Source organism: Rhamphochromis longiceps, linkage group LG7 (assembly GCF_057381845.1).
Source record: "Rhamphochromis longiceps isolate RC_006_pf linkage group LG7, R_longiceps_female_GT1.1, whole genome shotgun sequence".
Lineage (NCBI taxonomy): Eukaryota > Metazoa > Chordata > Actinopteri > Cichliformes > Cichlidae > Rhamphochromis > Rhamphochromis longiceps.
The window spans coordinates 8,484,006-8,505,733 of NC_140563.1; the positions used below are offsets into that span (position 1 = coordinate 8,484,006).

General features: G+C 40.7%; 1 protein-coding gene across 1 annotated transcript; it reads left to right on the top strand.

Annotated features, from left to right (window-relative positions):
• The first annotated feature begins 234 nt into the window (after window positions 1-234).
• On the top strand, window positions 235-8,158 carry LOC146664710 (ubiquitin-conjugating enzyme E2 H-like). Its single transcript, XM_085411941.1, has 7 exons — window positions 235-519; window positions 3,816-3,892; window positions 3,994-4,068; window positions 4,186-4,225; window positions 4,414-4,466; window positions 6,323-6,451; window positions 6,682-8,158. Exons 1-7 carry the CDS (start codon window positions 467-469, stop codon window positions 6,804-6,806), a joined length of 552 nt encoding a protein of 183 aa, XP_085268067.1. The 5' UTR covers window positions 235-466; the 3' UTR covers window positions 6,807-8,158.
• The last annotated feature ends 13,570 nt before the right edge of the window (window positions 8,159-21,728 follow it).

Sequence of the window (21,728 nt, forward strand, 5' to 3'; positions counted from 1 at the left end):
TAGAACAGCACGCACTTTCTTTTTGAGTTTTATGCGAGCAGACTCGTTAAAATGACCCAGAAGTTAATGTCTCTCCTTAAACCTTATCTCCTCCTGATCTCCTGTCTTTGCAGAAATGCTCCACCGCAGTAAGTTAAAGTGGTTGAGAGGCGGAATGCTGACAGTATGGCCCTGTCCTTCGGCTGTATTTCTATAGCTCAGCCCCTCCTCTGCTCGCTCTAGTCGCTGGAGGTTGATGTCACTGGCAGAGAGTCTTCAGGACAGGACACAAGCTGGTCAGGCAAGGAGCCGCTGATAGAGGGAGAGGAAAAAAGTGGGCGATGTTGCAGCTGGGATATCGTGTATGGACATTGTGGAAAGGCTGCTGATAGAGACCGGGGAGCTTCTCTTGGTATTTTCAAGCTGAGAGGTTGAGGTAGCTGAGTAGCCGCAGTATTTTTAGCTCACTTCTGAAAGGAATACAAAAATGTCGTCTCCAAGTCCGGGAAAGAGGCGAATGGATACCGACGTGGTGAAACTGTATCCTTTACAGTATATAAACACAAGCTGGTGGTTTTTTTTCTTTTATCTTAATGATCAGCTGTTAGCTTTGTGGTAGTGCTTAATTACATAATTTGCTCTCGATGGGTGCTCTGTAAGTGTGTATGTGTATGTGTGTGTGTGTATATATAATATATATGAGGTGGCTGGCAGCTGTGTGAGATTGAGAGATTCTGAAAAAAAGTATGAAGACTTTAACGTTAACAGACAGCTCTGTGTCTCCACCGAGTCTGGACGTTAGCTCGGTTAGCAGAATGGCGAACAGGACGCTTATTTAACGTTTTTTGAGTGAACTCCACCGCCTGTTGTGAAGCGTTAGCTCGCTGCTACGTTAGCATTATCGTCCTGTTTGTATCGATAGAGAATTAGCAGCGGAAACTGTCGCAATACAACGCTGGCTGCTAACTCTTGTGTTAGCTTTGGGCACTGTTAGCGTTAGCCTGATAGCGTCTATAGTTAGCCCACTGGCTTCTAAAATGTGATTCCCACAGGACTGACAGCACACTGGGAAGTCATGGCGAAGGGTTTTGTACGTTTTGGAAACAAATATGTGGAAGGACACGTTCCTTTATTTGTGATTTGGTAGCGTTGACGCCGAGGAAGCTAGCTGTGTAGCATGCTATCACCAAAGAAAGAACAATTAAGGTCGATGTGGAGACGATCTTTGAAAAATGCAGAGCCGACAGCTAACGACCTTTCGCTCTTTAACATCAGAGAACATAAAACAATACTTTAATAATTTTTGCTTATTTATTATTTATTTATTTAATTTGTTGTCCAAATGAAAACAATCCTTCTAACTGAAGACAAACAAATCACAAATGGTACACACAGTAGTCACGGATGGCGTATTTGGCACAGATTCTCCAGCAGGATGTGAAGCAAAACTAGTTTAATTTCAGTCTGAATGAGGGGGAAAAAAAGGAATACAAACCAAAGTGATCGTGATCTTTATTTTTACATAATTACTCCCCCTCTCCCCCCTCCGCAGTTTTCATTTATCGACTTATACCTGCGTTTCTTATATTCGTATAAATGCTTGTGTGGTTTAGTAATTGTTTGCAGTGACCTGCTGAAGTTTCTGCTTGAAAGGTTTTTCTGACAGCGTGAGGCTCAATTGTTTTGTTTTTGTCCTGCAGCTACATGCTGCGCTCTCATTGGCCACCTTGTTACCATCCGGAACATGGTAGAGGGCGGGGCTTCTTTCACACAGCTGATCGAGGATCAACAAGCATGCTCTGTGTGTGTTGGGGGGGCAAAGGGGGGTGGGGGCTGGGAGCAGGGACAGGGCTGCACTCACTCACACTCATCTATCACCTCCACAGACACACACCTCGGGAAGTACATGACTCAGTATTGAACAGCGTTCATTAAAAAACCAAACAAACCGAAAACATCTACTTTTCCATTTAAAGAAATGAGGTCGCCATAAAGTTGAAATTTAACAAGGTTTTTTTGTTTTTTGTTTTATGGGTCAACAATGCCTTTTGAGGGATGACCTGTGCATGTAAGCTCAACTGATCCACAGATAGTTAAGGCAATAAGTCTTTGTTACTTTATTTAGCAGAAGTGTGTATTACATGTGGTTTTTGTCTAATGGATAAACAAAACCATTTTATATGCTTCATTTTTTCCTTGTGGTCCAAAAAGTTTTCAACGTACATATTTAGAAGATCTAATAAGTTCTTATTAATGTCAATGCCTTGATTAATTTTAATTAAGTCAGCACTTCCTTTCGTTCCTTGAAGCTTTGCCACATTCATACTATCGTTATTTTAATATTTTCCTGATAACAGTGAAGTTTTTTTTAACTTAGCAGGAGCCACATATAAGGTGTACAGTGGGTTTAATGTTTCATAACACCAATGTAACCTGGTATTAGGAAGTAAGAATGAGGTATTTTGTATGTGGGGGGTTGGTACAAAATAAGATTCCTGTGTTTTATTAGCTGAGTGAGATGAGAAATTCAGTATTGGATAATAGGAGTCACTGAGGAAAAACATGTTGGGACCCATCAGGTGTTGCTGCTGTGGATCTCGTTTCACCAGTTCCCAAACAGAGAGCGCCGCAGCAGCAGCGTGTAACAGTAGATGCCTTTCATAGTTTCACGCTGTGTCTTTAAATCGAATATGTAAGACTGAATCACTGTGACAGATTATATCATTCGAAATGTACTTCCACATGTGCTGTAGGTGAGGCGATTCTGTATGGCTGGTGTCAGGTTTAATTGTGCCAGTGAAGATGGGAAAGATGTGCTTGGTGTGATGAAGAAAACAATTAAAAGAATAAATAAATCCTTCATATCTTTGTGTCAAAAGGAGCTGATAAGGTGCTCTGCAAGCTTCTGTCCAAATATAGGAATTGCCTTGTGTAATAAATCTTGGTGAGGTTTCTATGGATAACCCTGTAGGGGCTAAAAAAGCACAAGAGTTGCTCTGCTTTGCTGCACAAGCGTACATCTACAACAGGTTTTATTTATAGGAGCTGTTCCCTCGGATCACATTTAGAGCTTCCCTGTCTTGGTCAGTGGTTTTTTTTTTTTTCCGTTTTTTTTTTTTTTTCTAAACCACCGTCTGCTCTGCTGGATGTTTAGTCTCTTTGCTTCTGGCTATTATGCATTCAGGCCGTGTAGCTCTATTTGTGCTTGAGAAATGTAACTAAATTAGCATGTGAACATTGCCTTGTTCAGATTGTTGGAATGGTGAGGACAGGAGGATTTACGATGAGGTGATGAAACAGGGCGCAACTGTTACTTTTGTGGTTTCTTCCTTTCTGTTTTTCCGTCATTGTGTCACATTCACACAGTCGCTGAGATTAAACACACTCCACCTTTCTGCACCGCTGTCAAGACAGCTGACTCAGTCTCTCGCTGTCACCACATGCTGTGATTATTAACTAAGCAGAACGTGTCACAGGTTCGTGTTTGTGCCTTTCTCTGCGCTGAAAGGATGTGTGCAGTAGAAAACTTTCTGCCCTTGCTAGTATCTTTCCATCCTGTCTCACCGTGAGCCTGTTTTCACTTTAGAAGCAGGCTGCTTGTCTGACAGAGGCCGCTGCATTATTGATCTCATTATTACGGCTAATGTTATTGAACCCACGCGTGACCTCTGCCCAGACAAATTCACATGGAAAGAGGCAGACACAGCAGCCCAGCTGGGAAAAATAAACAGAAAACAACCATATGTGATCATGTGTGACTTTTCCAGCTTGTTCGCTGTTGTTTTTTGTTTGTTTGTTTGTTTTTGTTTGTAGCATTTTCCTTAACCCGGCGTCAGCATCGAGAGCAAGCACGAGGTTACCATCCTTAGTGGACTCAATGAGTTTGTGGTCAAGTTTCACGGACCACCTGGAAGTAAGACCCAGCGTTAACCAGCTTTTTGTCATTTCACTTATATTAAACATATATTAAAAGCTTCATGTGACATGTGGATAATTAATATGTTTTTATTTTAGCGCCGTATGAAGGAGGCGTGTGGAAGGTCCGGGTGGACCTGCCTGATAAGTACCCCTTCAAATCACCTTCAATAGGTATAAAACATTTGAACTCACCTTACACTGTAAAAAAAAAAAAAAAAAACAGTAGACAACTTAAAAACGTGGGGAAAAAATCTGCATTTTTTTTTTTTTTTTTTTTTTTTCTTTCAGGATTTATGAACAAAATCTTTCATCCCAACATTGATGAAGCGTAAGTAGGACAGATTCAAACATCAATGATCATTTATCCGGTGAATATGGGGAAGATTAAATGCACGGCCTGACGGTTATGTGATAGGAAATTGTTTCAGCACACAAACACTCCTACATAAAATCATTGGTTCTATCTAACGATTTGTGTGTAGTTTATTCACTGTTTTGTCTTTTTTTTATTTTTAGGTCAGGAACTGTATGTTTAGATGTCATTAACCAGACGTGGACAGCTCTCTATGGTAGGTACACACATACTCTGACTGGTGCCAATAAAAACAATGACCGAGCGGCCTGTGCTGCACCTCTGCAGCGCGGTTTCAGGCAGAGCGTCTCGGTTTAATCGGCTTACACTTCAGTGATAACCGCTGCTGCTATTGAGGTCATGCATTGAGCACCAGTAGATGGGTCAGGTCTCGAGACTAAGAGGTCTTTACACACACTCAGCTGGAGTGGAGTTGTCTTTTATGTGAGAGTGTAAATAAACTCAAAGTTTAGGTCAACTGTTTCATTCATGGACACAAGGTACATTTCTGTTTTTCAGTCTGCTTGTGATCCACAGCTGTGTTTGTTTTCTAGAAGTGCTGTATGTGTGAAAACACCTCTATATGCGTTTGAGTGTTTTCCGTGGGTGCTGTAACACCACTGTGACGACAACTCCACATAGATAATAATCTTAAGCTGTAACTGACTCAACATCTACACAAATGGAAGGTTACAGTCAGTAGCCCCAGTTGAAGCATTATCATTGTAGCATTACAGTGACGTCTTTGTGCCTCCTTAATACTGATTATACTGGCTTTCAGCATGTATATTTAATGGATGTTCTCACTGAGAACAGTGCTTGCTTAATTATGTATCTGAGTGTAGTTTTAGCCTGACGGCGTGAAAGAGGCTATCACAATGACATAATAAGATATTAAATTAGCCAATAATTGGTGTTACATCTTCAGTCTGTCCTAAAGTTTCCTTGGCTGCTCTAAAAATACTTCCTGATGATGATGATAGAGTTGTAATATAGGGTGCTGTGATGTGACCTTTTGACCTTTTTTCTTTAAATTGCACAAGCTGGTGACAGTAGCTCCTGTTCTGCTCTGAATCCTTGGAGTAAAAAGCCTGAGGTTCTCCACCTGTGGCAGGTTCTGGTTGGAGAACTCACAGCACTTCTACAGAGCAGAACAGAGGCTGCCGTCACTGCCTGCAGTTGGAGTTTGTCCGATCAAGTGGAAACGGAGAAAGAGCTGGTTTACATTCAGTGCTGTAACAACAACCTGACCAGTCTGCCTGCAGGGAAATGTTACACGGGAAGCTCCAGAACTACCTGGTTAACAGCAACTGAACTTTCAAAATAAGAGCCAGTGTATTGTCCAGTAGTGGCCACTTTGGACAAATGAAAAAATAAATTGCAAAATATTCTAGGTAAAGACTTTTTTGTAGGAAACACTGTAATTTAATATCCATATAACTTATATGTGGTTGGTTTAGTAGATTAGTAAATGAGAAAAACGCCTCACCCTGTGCAGTGCTGTATGTACAGTGAGCTGAATGCTGCTATAAAGGTCATTAAAGGCTGAGCAGTTCCTTCGTCATCATCCACTCACACTTTGAAGTGAAGGTTGCTTATAACCAGAGAGGAAACAAAACAGCTCTGTGAAGTGAACTTTTCTTTGCAAGGGAGACCCCTAGTGGGCGTTTTTATAGGTGCACACATAATGGACGGACTGCTTCAAATAAAGTCTGCTTTAGATTTCCTGTGATTCTTTGTAGACGTACAGCCCAACTTATGTAAGTAGCTGATGTAATTATCAGCATTTAATACTCTACATGTGCTAATTACCTTGTAGTAATTTCCTCTTGTTTTATACTTGGTCCAAAGCATTTTTTATGTTATCTTTTGCTCCTGGGAGTCAGTGGTCTTGAACAGGCCAATCAGAATAGTTGCACTGCACTGATGTGACGTGTAGTTGCATTTCCAGGGAGGTTAAACACAGAAGCATAGACGAGCACTAGTGAGGAGTGCTCGTGCATGTTGTTGGCGTTTCTCTGCAGCTTTGTTATTTTCTGGACTGACTGTAATTTTTCACCTCACATCCACCAGACCTCACCAACATCTTTGAGTCGTTCCTCCCTCAGCTGCTCGCCTACCCCAACCCCATCGATCCTCTGAATGGGGATGCAGCCGCCATGTACCTGCACCGGCCAGAGGATTATAAACACAAAATCAAAGGTAGTTTGCGCACACATGATTGAAAACACAAATGTTCATACAGCGCTGTAACATCAAACTACGAATTTTATACCCAAAATGTCAGATTTGTACGTCAACCTGCACCAGATTTTCCAAAATTTTGTATTTAAAATCATATTTTATCAATGCTTAGCTTGAAAATGTGCACGGAATGGGTTTGTGCCACGTTTGTCATCATCAAGTCTGCTCGACTTGTGCGTCTCTTTCAGAGTACATCCAGAAGTACGCCACGGAGGAGGCGCTAAAGGAGCAGGAGGAAGGAGGAGGCGACTCATCTTCTGAGAGCTCCATGTCAGACTTTTCGGAGGACGAGGCTCAGGATATGGAGTTGTAGTGAAGGTGGAGCCGCCTTCACCTCACAGCAGACTGTCATTTCCTAAAAAGAGCAGAAACTCAGTACTATATTCATATTTAAACAAGACAATTTTTTTACAGCAACACAAGGATTTTTATTGCTACACGAGGATTTGCAGTATGATATTGCAGAATATTCACTCTTACTTAGGAAGTCATTGCCACCTGCCCTTCCTTCCTCCTTCATCTTCCTCCTCCTGTTCTTCTTCTCCTCCTCCTCCTCCTTCGTCCCAAGCCCCAGTTTAGACCGGGTTGATCTTTTGTGGCTCGAGCCGACGTTTATACATTGCTCCGACCACCGAAACTGAGCTGTGAGGCCGGCAGAGGAGGAGAGCCATCAGCACAAAACTAGACTGTGTACCACAGGCCTCACCTCGCCACCTTTCGTTCTAAAACGCTCAAGTTTTTCTTTTCTTTTTTTTTCTTTTCATGAGGCATTTTTTCCACGCTGACAGAAGACTGCCAGGAGGACATCCATGATTCAGAGCAGTCTCTGCTTCTAAGGAGAGAGGAATCCTGTTTTTGTTTTTTGTTTTTTCCTTTTTTTCCCCCTAAGTTACCTGTCCCCCATCTTCATCTTTTTGACACTGCCACGATGAGGAGTTGCCATTAAAAGCATCACTTTGAAGGAGCAGAAGGCCACAAGCGTGCGGTCATGTGTACAGACCCGTGCCCTCTGTGCAACCTGCAGGCACGTCATACACTTAACAAGCAAGCGGCACATCAACCATGAGCCACACAAAACACCACAGCATGTGCGTGTGTCTAGATGTGTGTGTGCGTGTGTGTGCATGCATGAATGTAATCCATTGATAATCTGTGTTGTTTTGGCGCCCCGGCTCCCCCTCCGATGCTCAGGAGAAACCAGAAGAGGAGGTTCAATAATCCCGACACTTCTTTTGTTCAGCACCCGTCTCCTTCTCCTCTTCCTCCTCCTCTTCCTCTCCGTTTTAGGAAAGCGTTTGTCATTCTCTGAGTATCTTTGTATATTGTGGCATGACACAGTTAAAGTTTGTGTAGGGCTTTGTGGAGCTGTATCGCTATAGACACGAAGGGGACGCCTCTGTGAGTCACGCGTTATCCGGGTTTTCTCGGTGAATCGTCGGACTTCTTAACTTTGCCTATTGCTTGTGTTGAACTATAATAGGTGTTTGACTTGCGTAGGGATAGTTAGTTTTTCGCGGTTGGTGAATCCTATCATAATGTATGGTTTAATACTTACACACTAGTTTAAAAAGACTTCTTGTCCTGATGAAGACGGGGAGAATTGCAAGTCTTTAGAGGCGTGTTGCAGCCCTGCTCCTCTGCACCCCCCCCTCCTTTTTTTTTTTTCCCTCTTACATAAACATCTCAATCAAAAGCGATTTCTGCTGCCAGACAGAAGCGCTCTGTTTCCAATTCACTTTTTTATGCTCTTGGTGGCCTGTTTTTCCGAAAAATGGTGGGACCAAAATCTAATGAATCTTACAGGCTGTAGTGTCATGCCCCCCCCAGCTTAAACTGGGTTATGGATAAAGAGTGAAGCTGAGTAGATAAAAGTTCCTCAAATGGTCAAACTCTCAAGTGGTGAATCTCAGATTAGTTTAAACTTCAATTTGGACACAACACTCTTCAGAATCTTCTTCTTCTTCTTGAGAGGACAGTTTCAGCGTTTTTCCTGCTTTATGAAAAGCTTTATGTGCCTGCTAGCATTCGTGTGGCGGAGGTGTTACCAGAGCTGTGATGGCACCCTGATCTTGTTTGCAACCTGTGCTCATTGCATTACAGATCAGTTTGCTGTTTTGTTTTTTCCCTGTGAAAGAAAACATAATTAGAGTCATATCACCATCAAAAGGAGCCATTTCTCGTTTTTTGAGTCAAAAATTCAATGAATTTAAAAACAAAAAGAAAGAAAGAAAAAAGATCCGTTTCTCTTTTGTGGTGTCTTGCAAGAGGGTGATACCTTAATTAAGGTGGTAAAAACTGCATGTCAGACTTCTTCTTGATATGGTGATTTTAAAAAGAAAGGTGAGAATTGCTCTAATTCGGCTCGATAACCAAATATATGAGGGTGTTGGTCTTAAGATGACATGATGTCACAGTTGGTTTTCATTTGCAACAGAAAACAAACCACTTGTTGTTTGTCAGCCCTGGATTCCTTGTTGTGTTATGTATTTTACTGGAACGCATATATTTGATGCCTAAATTTGTTTGAATGTGTATTTTTATTTTTTGTTTTTTGTTTTTTTTGTTTGGTTTTTAAAATACTTTTTTTTTTTAGTTTCCTATGCCCTGTTTCCATGATACAGTTCAAGATATCCCAAAATTTTAAAAGGCAAAAAATGAATATATGTGCTTCCCTTGTAACTTGAAAGAAATAAACAAAAAAATTATTGTTTAGTGTGATTTATTTAAAAAAAAACACTTTTTTTTTTTTTTTTTTTTTTTTAAATGCTTCTGTGGATGGTAGTTTTAACGTCTGGATGCATGTAGCGTTTTCAGTGGGAGAAACGTTTCGTCACTCATCCAAGTGACTTCTTCAGTCTCAGCTGACTGCAGGTGACCTCCCAGCCCATTGTTCCTTCAGTGGGCTGGTTTCAGTCATTATGCAAATGTGGCGTTTATAAGATTGGGGAAACCTGCAGTAAGCTGAGACTGAAGAAGTCACTTGGATGAATGACGAAACGTTTCTCCCACTGAAAACGCTGCGTCCAGATGAACAGAATCAACCTTTGGAGATGGTAGTTCTATTTTGATTTCTTGAGCATTTGGGGAGCGATCATGGAAGTGAAGTGAGTGTGTTATGTCATCTTAACCTCATAAAGTTCAATATTTCTGTGTTGACAAACAAAACGTTTGTCAACACCTTTTATGAGCATTCAAATACAAACAAAACATGAGCCTCAAACTATGAAACTCAGTGCAACAAATGAGAGTACAGTTGTGACCGCTGTGTGTGGAAAAACTTGCTGAGACTTTATCCGGACTGTTAAAGGAACAGGGAAGATCAAGTCAACAATGAAACAGTGTTTCAAAAGTGGAAACAAGCACCAGAATTTGTGTGTTTGTTCCTGTGGCACACTTTTTTTGGAAATGATCCAACTTGGCAAACACTTAAAGTTTAGGGAAAAAGTATTTTACTGCAGCATCTCTGAGTTAAAAAAAAATCTGTGTTTTTGACTATATTAAAGTGAAACTAGTAGCTGGACTGGTGCTTACACTACCCGTCAAATGTTTGGACACACCTTCTCATTTAATGTTTTTTCTTTATTTTCATGACTGTTTACATTGTAGTTTCTCACCAAAGGCATCAAAACTATGAATGAACACACATGGGGATTATGTAGTAAACAAAAGTGTTGAATAACTCAAAACCTGTTTTATATTTTAGATTCTTCCAAATAACCAGCCTTTACTTTGAATATGGCTTTACACACTCTTGGAACTCACGTGATGAGCTTCATGAAGGAGTCACCTGAAATGGTTTTTCTTGGCTCCTCTTTTCCACACTGTAAAATAACTCTTACACTTACGCTTATCTCAGTTTAATTAACTTAGATTTATTAGTTAATTCAAATGCTTTTACAGTTTTTAACTTTGAGAATCAGTTTCAGGTTAATTAGAACAATCTGTTGATTAAACTCTTAACTTAGTTTAGTTGATTAAGGTCTGTTAATTACCCAAACGTCTAGTGTGAACTTGTAAATCAGTTTTATTTGATCTATAAAGGTTACTGGACCAAGATGTTTTTGTGTATGAACTTAAGATCTTTAAGCCTTCAACATCAACTTCAGCAAACCTGTTAGGTTTACCGCAAATCTTACATTTAAATTTGTGTTTAAATTGATTTTTAGTTATTCATACATTATAAAAAATGAATAAATAAAACAGATTCAAGTTTATCTCATTATTTCACGCATCAAGTTTGTTACAAGGACTCAACAATTATTTCAGTTATTGCTCCATCTTACTCATGTTAGAAACAGATATCAGAAAAATCATTAATGTTCCTTTTTGGGTTCACAATCCATCCATTTATTTACTCATTAGGTAATGGCTTTGTGCATGTTTAATTAAATTCTGACCAATACTCCGGGAGGAATAACGATTCTTGTGAACTGTGGACAGCTGGACAACAGAACCTTTACCATGGCATGAGCTAAAAAACTGCTGCATTAAAGTTCACAGCATAAACACTGTACTGCAGATCAGTGTGTGAATATAAACCATAAAACACCTCAAACTCTGGTATGTGACTTCATTTACAACCTCAATAAATTCCAGAGAACCAATTGCTTTGAAAATGAGTGCATGCTTCTGAAGCATAGCTTTCAGTGTGCTCATATGCAAACAAAACCCTATGAACTTGCATGAGATGAGCACTTGCAGAGTCCACCATTATACTGTTTTTCACAGAAGTACGTTTCTTAAACCATGAACAAATACGTAAAGGCATTTGCTGTGGAAAGGCAAACAGTAAAATTGGAATTTAAGAATTACAACAATCAGTGTTGATAAGAATCTTCTGAATGACTTCAAATGTGTACCTAAGCTCCTCTGGATAGTCTATGTTGAGGGCAAAAATAAGATCCATCAGCATGGCAACGGCACACGGGACATCACTCAGATCACACAGGATTACTGCATCCTCGAGACAACCAACACATCAATGATGCCTTCTTCTTTTACCATCACAGTGCAGAATTCCATCCCCTTGATTCAATGTGTCTTCATTGTCTGTGGGCTGTAGAAGATTTCGAGGACAGAAAAACTAAGCCTTTAGCACTTACCATCCTTGTGCTTAAATGGTTGCATCTTTAGGTGAGCCTAAAGGGAAAAAAGTCTGGGGTTTCATCTGAGATTAAAGTGTAAACCTTTAACAAATCTTTCTTGCATGTTAATTCAAATTATTCTGGTTGATTTAAAATGTCTCTTGACATTATTTTATTTTTTATTAGCCCTCAGCTGTAAAAGGCTGACTAACATAAATTGTTTGTTTTAGCTTTGGAATGTACTGACCAAAAGTCAATAAGTGGGCTAAAGCAGTGATGTTAAGTTTAAGAGCCCAATTTTCATGCCCATTGCCCCCAACAGTTTCACATACAAGTATTTGAAAATGAAATTTTCCGTGTACAGTTAGTTTTGTCAGAAAATTTATAGGGGAAGCATTTTATTAAGTAAAGTATGTAAATGTAAAGTATTTCTTTCTAATAACATTTTTCAAACACAATCAGAGCTCCAAAGGTACAATACTTTCTAAAACATCGTGTCAAAAGTACCTTATACAGGAAGTGCAGAATTATTAGGCAAATGAGTATTTTGTCCACATCATCCTCTTCATGCATGTTGTCTTACTCCAAGCTGTATAGGCTCGAAAGCCTACTACCAATTAAGCATATTAGGTGATGTGCATCTCTGTAATGAGAAGGGGTGTGGTCTAATGACATCAACACCCTATATCAGGTGTGCATAATTATTAGGCAACGTCCTTTCCTTTGGCAAAATGGGTCAAAAGAAGGACTTAACAGGCTCAGAAAAGTCAAAAATAGTGAGATATCTTGCAGAGGGATGCAGCAGTCTCAAAATTGCAAAGCTTCTGAAGCGTGATCATCGAACAATCAAGCGTTTCATTCAAAATAGTCAACAGGGTCGCAAGAAGCGTGTGGAAAAACCAAGGCGCAAAATAACTGCCCATGAACTGAGAAAAGTCAAGCGTGCAGCTGCCAAGATGCCACTTGCCACCAGTTTGGCCATATTTCAGAGCTGCAACATCACTGGAGTGCCCAAAAGCACAAGGTGTGCAATACTCAGAGACATGGCCAAGGTAAGAAAGGCTGAAAGACGACCACCACTGAACAAGACACACAAGCTGAAACGTCAAGACTGGTTTTTCTAAGGTTTTATGGACTGATGAAATGAGAGTGAGTCTTGATGGGCCAGATGGATGGGCCCGTGGCTGGATTGGTAAAGGGCAGAGAGCTCCAGTCCGACTCAGACGCCAGCAAGGTGGAGGTGGAGTACTGGCTTGGGCTGGTATCATCAAAGATGAGCTTGTGGGGCCTTTTCGGGTTGAGGATGGAGTCAAGCTCAACTCCCAGTCCTACTGCCAGTTTCTGGAAGACACCTTCTTCAAGCAGTGGTACAGGAAGAAGTCTGCATCCTTCAAGAAAAACATGATTTTCATGGAGGACAATGCTCCATCACACGCGTCCAAGTACTCCACAGCGTGGCTGGCAAGAAAGGGTATAAAAGAAGAAAAACTAATGACATGGCCACCTTGTTCACCTGATCTGAACCCCATTGAGAACCTGTGGTCCATCATCAAATGTGCGATTTACAAGGAGGGAAAACAGTACACCTGTCTGAACAGTGTCTGGGAGGCTGTGGTTGCTGCTGCACACAATGTTGATGGTGAACAGATCAAAACACTGACAGAATCCATGGATGGCAGGCTTTTGAGTGTCCTTGCAAAGAAAGGTGGCTATATTGGTCGCTGATTTGTTTTTGAATGTCAGAAATGTATATTTGTGAATGTGGAGATGTTATATTGGTGTCACTGGTAAAAATAAATAATTGAAATGGGTATATATTTGTTTTTTGTTAAGTTGCCTAATAATTATGCACAGTAATAGTCACCTGCACACACAGATATCCCCCTAAAATAGCTAAAACTAAAAACTACTTCCACAAACATTCAGCTTGGATATTAATGAGTTTTTTGGGTTCATTGAGAACATGGTTGTTCAAATTCAAATTCAAATTTTATTTGTCACACACACACAACCATACACAGTATGACATGGGGTGAAATGCTTGTAGCTGTACAATGCCCGACCATTAAATGACAGAAGAAAAGTTTTACAATTTACAGTTTACTACAAAAATTTACAAATTAACTTAGGAATTTACAGTAAAGAATGTGCAAATAGCAGAAGAGATTATAAAGATAAGGATTATAAATTATAGGATTATCCGGTTGTTCAGTCTGACGTCACTAGCCGTGTCTGGGTCTAAACTCCGCTGCAGGTCCATATATCAAACGATCACTGTGGCATTACTGAGAGTTGAAAAACTGTCTAAAGTCTTTCATCTTTAATAAAATGATCAGCGTTCTGCTCTACCAGGTGTAACAATTGAGTTTAACATCCAGGCATCCATGAAAACGGAATTTATGACATTTAACGGAGTTAGAAGTTAGCAGGGAGTTAGCTCGCTAGCTTCTATCTAAATACAATATAGCATGTCCTGACTGCGGGGTTTTGGAAACAAATTAAAACGTACAGCTCTGCTATCACTTCCAGCATAAATGAAGACAGAAAACTAAATAGCAGTGACGTTTGTAGGGTTACTGAAGTTGGGCTAGCTGGTATATAATGATTTGCTACGTGACCGCTAGCGACACAGCTATGTTAGCATAATATAAACAAGCTAACTTTTTTTCCACTCGATAAAAGTTAATGTGAGTGTTCTCGGTGGTCAGGAACAAATGTAATCGCATGGCAGGATGCTGTAAAAGGCCCAAACTTCAGCCAGGAGAACAACTGAGATAATCCATCCACAATACGAGGTTAGCCATTCATATACTGCTGCATGGGATGGGCTGTAGTTACATCCTAAGGTTTTAAAAACTGAGCTTAAATAAATGATTAGCGGTAATAAAAGCCGAGGGAGGTCAACAGTGGTCGCTGACTGTTTTAGGAGCTTTTTGAGATCAAATAGAAGAAAATACATAACATTAAACATGTTAACAACACAAAAGCCATATTAAACGCAGACTACTTTAGACCCGGAAGTAGGATTCGTCGCGTCATCACTGAACAACCGGATAGGAAATGTGTGGTGGTGCGTGTGGTGACGTGTGTGAGAGTCCAGTCTTATAGTGACGTGTTTGGGAGAGTCCAGCCCAACACCTGGTTCAGGCCCCGAATAGCCTGGGGGAAGAAGCTCCTCCTCATTCTCTTTGTTTTGGCCTTAAGGGAGCGGAAGCGCTTCCCAGACCTCAACAGTGAGAAGAGTCCATTGTTGGGATGGGAGAGGTCCATCATAATCTTCCTAGCTTTGGACTTGCACCGCTTGGTGTAGATGGACAGCAGGTCAGGGAGCTCTGATTGAATGATGCGTTCGGCCGAGCGCACCACCCTTTGCAGGTCTCGTCTGTCCTGCTTGGTGCTGTTCCCAAACCAGGTGCAGATGTTTGCCGTCAGGACGCTCTCGATGGTGCAGGAGTAGAAGTTCTTGAGCACCTTCAGTGGCAGATGGAAGTCTCTAAATCTTCTGAGGAAGAAGAGATGTTGACGGGCTTTCTTAACCAGGGTGTTGATGTGACAGGACCATGACAGGTCCTGAGTGATGTGGACACCCAGGTATCGGAAACTGTCCACTCTCTCCACTGGCGTGCCACTGATGATGAGGGGTTTGTAATTTCTCGCCTGCTTTGTAGTGAAGTCCACGATCAGCTCCTTAGTCTTGCTGACGTTTAGGAGGAGGTTATTCTCCTGGCACCAGGTCTCCAGGTTCCTAATCTCCTCCAGGTAGGCCGTCTCGATGTTGTCGGAGATCAGGCCCACAACAGCAGTGTCGTCAGCAAACTGTTGTTCAATAATAAAATTATTCCTCAAAAATGCAACTTGCCTAATAATTCTGCATTCCCTGTACAATGAAAGCAAGACAACCTGCTGAATACACATTTATTTTTCACCCCGTCAGCAGTTTGCATTTTCACATTTTGTCTGAGCTTTGAAACACTGACATTATACAACTCTTTGGTTCTCAGTGAAAATGACCCACTTTGCAGGGGACAAACAGATCCGACAAAATTTATCAACATTAAATGACTCCTGAAAACCGACAAAGGAATGTGCTCCTAAATGATCAGATAACACATACAACACTGTAACCATAACACTGGTTCCCAGTTGTAGGGTTCCCAGAAGTGGGTTTACAATCTTCTGTTATTGCCTCTTGTCAATAACATCATCCTTATTTAACAATCCTTGCAGAATTTTTTTGAACTGGGACATAAACAGTTCTAAATATATTCAACTGGGTCTACAACACCAAATTTGTCTCTGAAATAAGACAACCTTTTCTGTTCTGATCCTAGACATCCACTCTTTAAAATGCAGCAAAGTTATAGTGTCGTGGGTGATATCTGAAACCTGCAGCACACTGGCCGTTGAGGCCTGGAGTTGGACACCTCAGAGCTAAGGCAACTGTCTCATTAAAATAACACAACAAGCATATTAGTTTAAAGCCAGCAAGTCTGTTACCTACTCCTTCTGTGACCCCTTGATCCCCCAAATTAATCTGCAGAGCTTTTTTAGATCTGAAACACTGCTCAGAGTCTGTGTAAATGCAGGGCAGTGGACAGTTTCCTCCCTAATGTCTAACTTACTGTTAATGTAACGTTCAACGACTTAACACCTCATTCAAAAAACAAAACAGATGTGATCATCTAGGCATGTGAAGATAAATTAATGAAAAATATTTAGTTATGGATGCTATTACAACCACAATGTCATAAACAGTCTGCTCTGTTACTTTTGTAAATGAACAATTTGTTGGTGGCATAATTGAATATTTAATTTATATCACCTGCCTGTGATCATCAATATATTACCTCTTAAGAAGTAGTTTGATGAGATAATCTTTACATCATTTGTTAAATTTAATTACAATATTATCTGTGTTGTTTCCAACAATATGAAAAATACAACAAAAAAACAAAACAAAACGAACTTAGCATTTCACTCCATTGAAAAAAATCCCCCACAACACCAAGTTTTCCAACATAAACTATAAAACCAGAAGGAAAATATATCAGCTATAATTATGTATTATTACACTATACAGGTGTGTGTGCACATAGTTTTCTGACCCACACAAACAATGTTATTTTTGTTACAGCACAGGGGATGCAGTAAGCCAAATAACACAACAAATCAGAGAAACACACCCCGGGGCTGATGCAGTTACCATGCCAAAAGTCATTGCCTGATACTAATGCTTTATTGCTACAGGTCTTTTATTATGAAAGAATTTGTTTATACTGACCACAAGAGTTAAAAAAAAACAAGTTAAAGTGGAGCTGTTATTCATCAACTATTTCAGGCAGAGATATAATTCCCAAGTTTTATTATAGCAAGAAATCCAAACTGGAGGATTTCTTTCCCAGAGGATCCCATTTTAAAACCTGGCCTAAATAACACGTACAGTGGGGCAAAAAATTATTTAGTCAGCCACCGATTGTGCAAGTTCCCCCACCTAAAATGATGACAGAGGTCAGTAATTTGCACCAGAGGTACACTTCAACTGTGAGAGACAGAATGTGAAAAAAAAATCCATGAATCCACATGGTAGGATTTGTAAAGAATTTATTCGTAAATCAGGGTGGAAAATAAGTATTTGGTCAATAACAAAAATACAACTCAATACTTTGTAACATAACCTTTGTTGGCAATAACAGAGGTCAAACGTTTACTATAGGTCTTTACCAGGTTTGCACACACAGTAGCTGGTATTTTGGCCCATTCCTCCATGCAGATCTTCTCGAGAGCAGTGATGTTTTGGGACTGTCACCGAGCAACACAGACTTTCAACTCCCGCCACAGATTTTCTATGGGGTTGAGGTCTGGAGACTGGCTAGGCCACTCCAGGACTTTCAAATGCTTCTTACGGAGCCACTCCTTTGTTGCCTGGGCGGTGTGTTTTGGATCATTGTCATGTTGGAAGACCCAGCCTCGTTTCATCTTCAAAGTTCTCACTGATGGAAGGAGGTTTTGGCTCAAAATCGCACAATACATGGCCCCATTCATTCTGTCCTTAACACGGATCAGTCGTCCTGTCCCCTTGGCAGAAAAACAGCCCCATAGCATGATGTTTCCACCCCCATGCTTCACAGTAGGTATGGTGTTCTTGGGATGCAACTCAGTATTCCTCTTCCTCCAAACACGGCGAGTTGAGTTTATACCAAAAAGTTCTACTTTGGTTTCATCTGACCACATGACATTCTCCCAATCCTCTGCTGTATCATCCATGTGCTCTCTGGCAAACTTCAGACGGGCCTGGACATGCACTGGCTTCAGCAGCGGAACACGTCTGGCACTGCGGGATTTGATTCCCTGCCGTTGTAGTGTGTTACTGATGGTGAGCTTTGTTACTTTGGTCCCAGCTCTCTGCAGGTCATTCACCAGGTCCCCCCGTGTGGTTCTGGGATCTTTGCTCACCGTTCTCATGATCATTTTGACCCCACGGGATGAGATCTTGCGTGGAGCCCCAGATCGAGGGAGATTATCAGTGGTTTTGTATGTCTTCCATTTTCTGATGATTGCTCCCACAGTTGATTTTTTCACACCAAGCTGCTTGCCTATTGTAGATTCACTCTTCCCAGTCTGGTGCAGGTCTACAATACTTTTCCTGGTGTCCTTCGAAAGCTCTTTGGTCTTGGCCATGGCGGAGTTTGGAGTCTGACTGTTTGAGGCTGTGGACAGGTGTCTTTTATACAGATGATGAGTTCAAACAGGTGCCATTCATACAGGTAACGAGTGGGGGACAGAAAAGCTTCTTACAGAAGACGTTACAGGTCTGTGAGAGCCAGAGATTTTCCGTGTTTGAGGTGACCAAATACTTATTTTCCACCCTAATTTACGAATAAATTCTTTACAAATCCTACCATGTGGATTCATGGATTTTTTTTTCACATTCTGTCTCTCACAGTTGAAGTGTACCTCTGGTGCAAATTACTGACCTCTGTCATCATTTTAGGTGGGGGAACTTGCACAATCGGTGGCTGACTAAATACTTTTTTGCCCCACTGTACACATATTACCTGATTATTGCAACTTTGAAGAAAAACGCCCACTTGTGACTATTAAAATGCTCACAAGTTACACCAACATAACCCAAATGGAGAACATGCATCAATTATTTGGGCGAAAATGAAGGAAAATATTTATTGAAACTTTTCCACATTATTTCTGAAACATAGGAGAGCCAGACACGAGGGAAATGAGTGGGTAACAGGAGCTGGTTAGTGGCAGACCACACAGTTTATCTCATAAAAAGTCATTTAATGCTGATCTGTAGACCACATAGTCTTACTCCTCAATGCACTCTGGTAGAGGCAGTAAATAACAGAAGTGATTAGATAAGGGTGAAAAAGGGGACAACAAGAATAGCAGTCCTACCAAGAAAGATATTTTAGGACCCAGTCAGTTATTAGACACGTTGCTGAAATGAACGTCCACCAAATTATAACAGCCTGTGAACTTAAAAGACATTTTAAGAACACAGACGATATGAAAGTTATTATTAGCCAATTATTATATTAGTTAGCCGAGTTAGCCTGTTAATATCGTATTAATTTCTTTATAAATACAAAGAAAAAGGTTGCACGGATAATAGCCCTACCATAAGTACGAGAAAAGTTGCGCAGAGTAAAATAGAAACTGTCCTTCGAAAATGTAGTTGTAGATCTGTGTCCTAATCCGGACCGCACTCCACCTATTGGTGACCTAGGATCTGGGCTGAAAAGTGCTATCTGTAATTACAACCCTGCATCCCTGTTAGTACTGTCCTGTTGACTCACCAGCTAAAACAGTTATATTTTCCTCATCTTCATTTTTCAATTGCGAAGGGACTTCATCAAAAAAAGAGTAAAAGTTGCATGTGCCATTTTTGGTAGTTATATCCATCTCTAAAAGATTTTGAATATGAAGTTATCTGTTTTACAGTGAAGTTCAGTTGTAAAAATAGTCACTAGGTGTTGATAAAAAGAGCCACAGTCTGGCTTGGAATAACAGGTGAGTATTTCAGACTTGGCACAAGGATTATCAGTGAAAATCAGCAAGAGAGAAATTCCGTACAGCCTCTGCAGTGAAACAGGGAGGAGATGATGGAGTTGCATCAGCGAACTCATCACAATACTGAAAATGCTGGCTGTCATGAATGAAGCTCAGCGTCAGAAGTTTATTCCAGTTTATTCCAATCCTGGGATTGACACTGTTTTCTAAAAGAGAGGTGATCATTCACACCTGTGCTGTTATTAGAAACATGAGCTGACCCAATATGCACTCTGTCACTCCTGTGTTATCCCTATTATATAAATTTTAATTCTTGATGTTCTGTAAAGTCTTGAGGTTTAATAAAAATGGTCTTATTTTGGAGGAAACGTCTCACACAGAATAACCATTATAGCGTGTGTCCCTCCTGTGTCCACTGGATGGCAGTAAACGTTGACGTGTCTTCACAAAAGAGCACAAAAAGAATTCTTTTTTATTCTTTTTATCGTAACTTTGGAGGTTTATTCTTTAAACGGGTAAGTATGACGAAAGCTATTAAAATGCCTCTGCATGTATATATATAAATATATGTTCCGTTTTTATATTTTATTCCTGTTCTATGTCATTGATGGTTGATTTCCTTTTCGATGCTTCAGGTTCAGGGAGTTATTAACTCCTGTGTCTACTGCTTGTATAAGGTGAAGCTTGAGAAAGTGTTTGTTTGTTGTTGTTTTTTTTGTTTTTTTGGCAGATAAACAGTTTTGATCTTAACCATTATCCCGGGAATTCGGCTAAAATACCTCATCATATATACACATTGAGCCTGAAAAACTACAAACTTGGAGGTATTCTTTTTAATCCGATCATTTTAAGATTTTCAAATTAAAGACGAAAACAAATACCCGAAGATGGTCCGTGTGTGTGTTGAGGAGATGCTCTGAAGACTAAGGCCGAACGTATAAGGATCCTATGAAATATTCATCGGTTTTCGGACAAGTAGCTCGCTTCTGAGCTCATTCTGGTTTCCAGTTCCTACATCGGTTTAGTTTGGGCGCTTTACCACACGCAGTATTACGCAGGTTATTTTGTTATGAATTTATTTTCTATTGAAATGTGTTACATAAACAAATGAACAAACCAACAATAAACAAAAATGAATAGTTTGATGAACTATTCAATTCTGGTCCTCGATTCTGGGGGATGAATTTCGCAAATTTGACTAAACTGATCCTTCTGTTCGTAATCCCGGTTTGCAAATGTTGCTAAAAGGGGCGGGGGGAGCAGGTAATTATAACAATAAAGTAGTAAAGTTTGGTTAGTTAGTTCAGGGTAATCTGAGCAGCAGGGGGAGAAGGAGAAGGAGGAGATGCTGCTGACCGGCTGGGCATCCTTCATAATGTATGGAGAGGACAAAGGGCGCACGGGTGGATTTCAGCCTCAACTTTGACAGAGCCGTAACCCAAACCTGTCTTATCCCACTCCAGTGGACTCGCGTCAGCTGAAAGGATGATGACACTTTTTCCACTTGCAATCTGTCTAATAATCACCGACAGCAGGTAAATGAGCTCTGGAGGGACATCTGCGTGCTGGTATAAAACAAGGAGTAGAGGAGGCCTAGGTTAGGAGACACTTTCGGACCTGTGCAGGGATGAGAGCGCGGAACTTGAGGCCTGGCTGCGGCGGTGAGCCACACCCGCTGGATGCTGGTAGGTCTGATTGCAGATATTACGACGGTTGGAGTTTTATCGGACACTAGAAGGTAAATAAGAGCCAAAAAAATACTCGTTTTTCTTGTTTGCTTTATATATTAATTACACAACGAAGCTTTTGTTCCTCTGTGGTTTGTTTTTTTTAACCACAACACATATTTTGTTAAAGTAAATATGGGCAGTGTTGGATTACTAGTCCTGCTTGACCTCATCATTCCCACTGCAGTGCGCGTCCAGTGCGTAAAGGGCGCAGGGGAAATTTTCCGTAGACTTGCGTGTGAAGGCGGCAGAAGGAAAGGGAGGAGGGCATAATGGATTACTATACTGCCACTGAGTTAAGATGCTTACCAACTAATTACCTGTCCACTAGAAAATCCTCTGCTGCCCCAAACCAGCAAGTATCCGCGAGGGAGGGAGACGTGGAGCCCAGGAGAA

Excerpts from the sequence above, each read along its gene's own strand:
- LOC146664710 (XM_085411941.1), top strand. The coding sequence starts at position 467 with ATGTCGTCTCCAAGTCCGGGAAAGAGGCGAATGGATACCGACGTGGTG. Across the intron at positions 520-3,815 it reads GATACCGACGTGGTGAAACT|CATCGAGAGCAAGCACGAGG; the intron begins GTATCCTTTACA and ends ACCCGGCGTCAG. Across the intron at positions 3,893-3,993 it reads GTTTCACGGACCACCTGGAA|CGCCGTATGAAGGAGGCGTG; the intron begins GTAAGACCCAGC and ends TTTTTATTTTAG.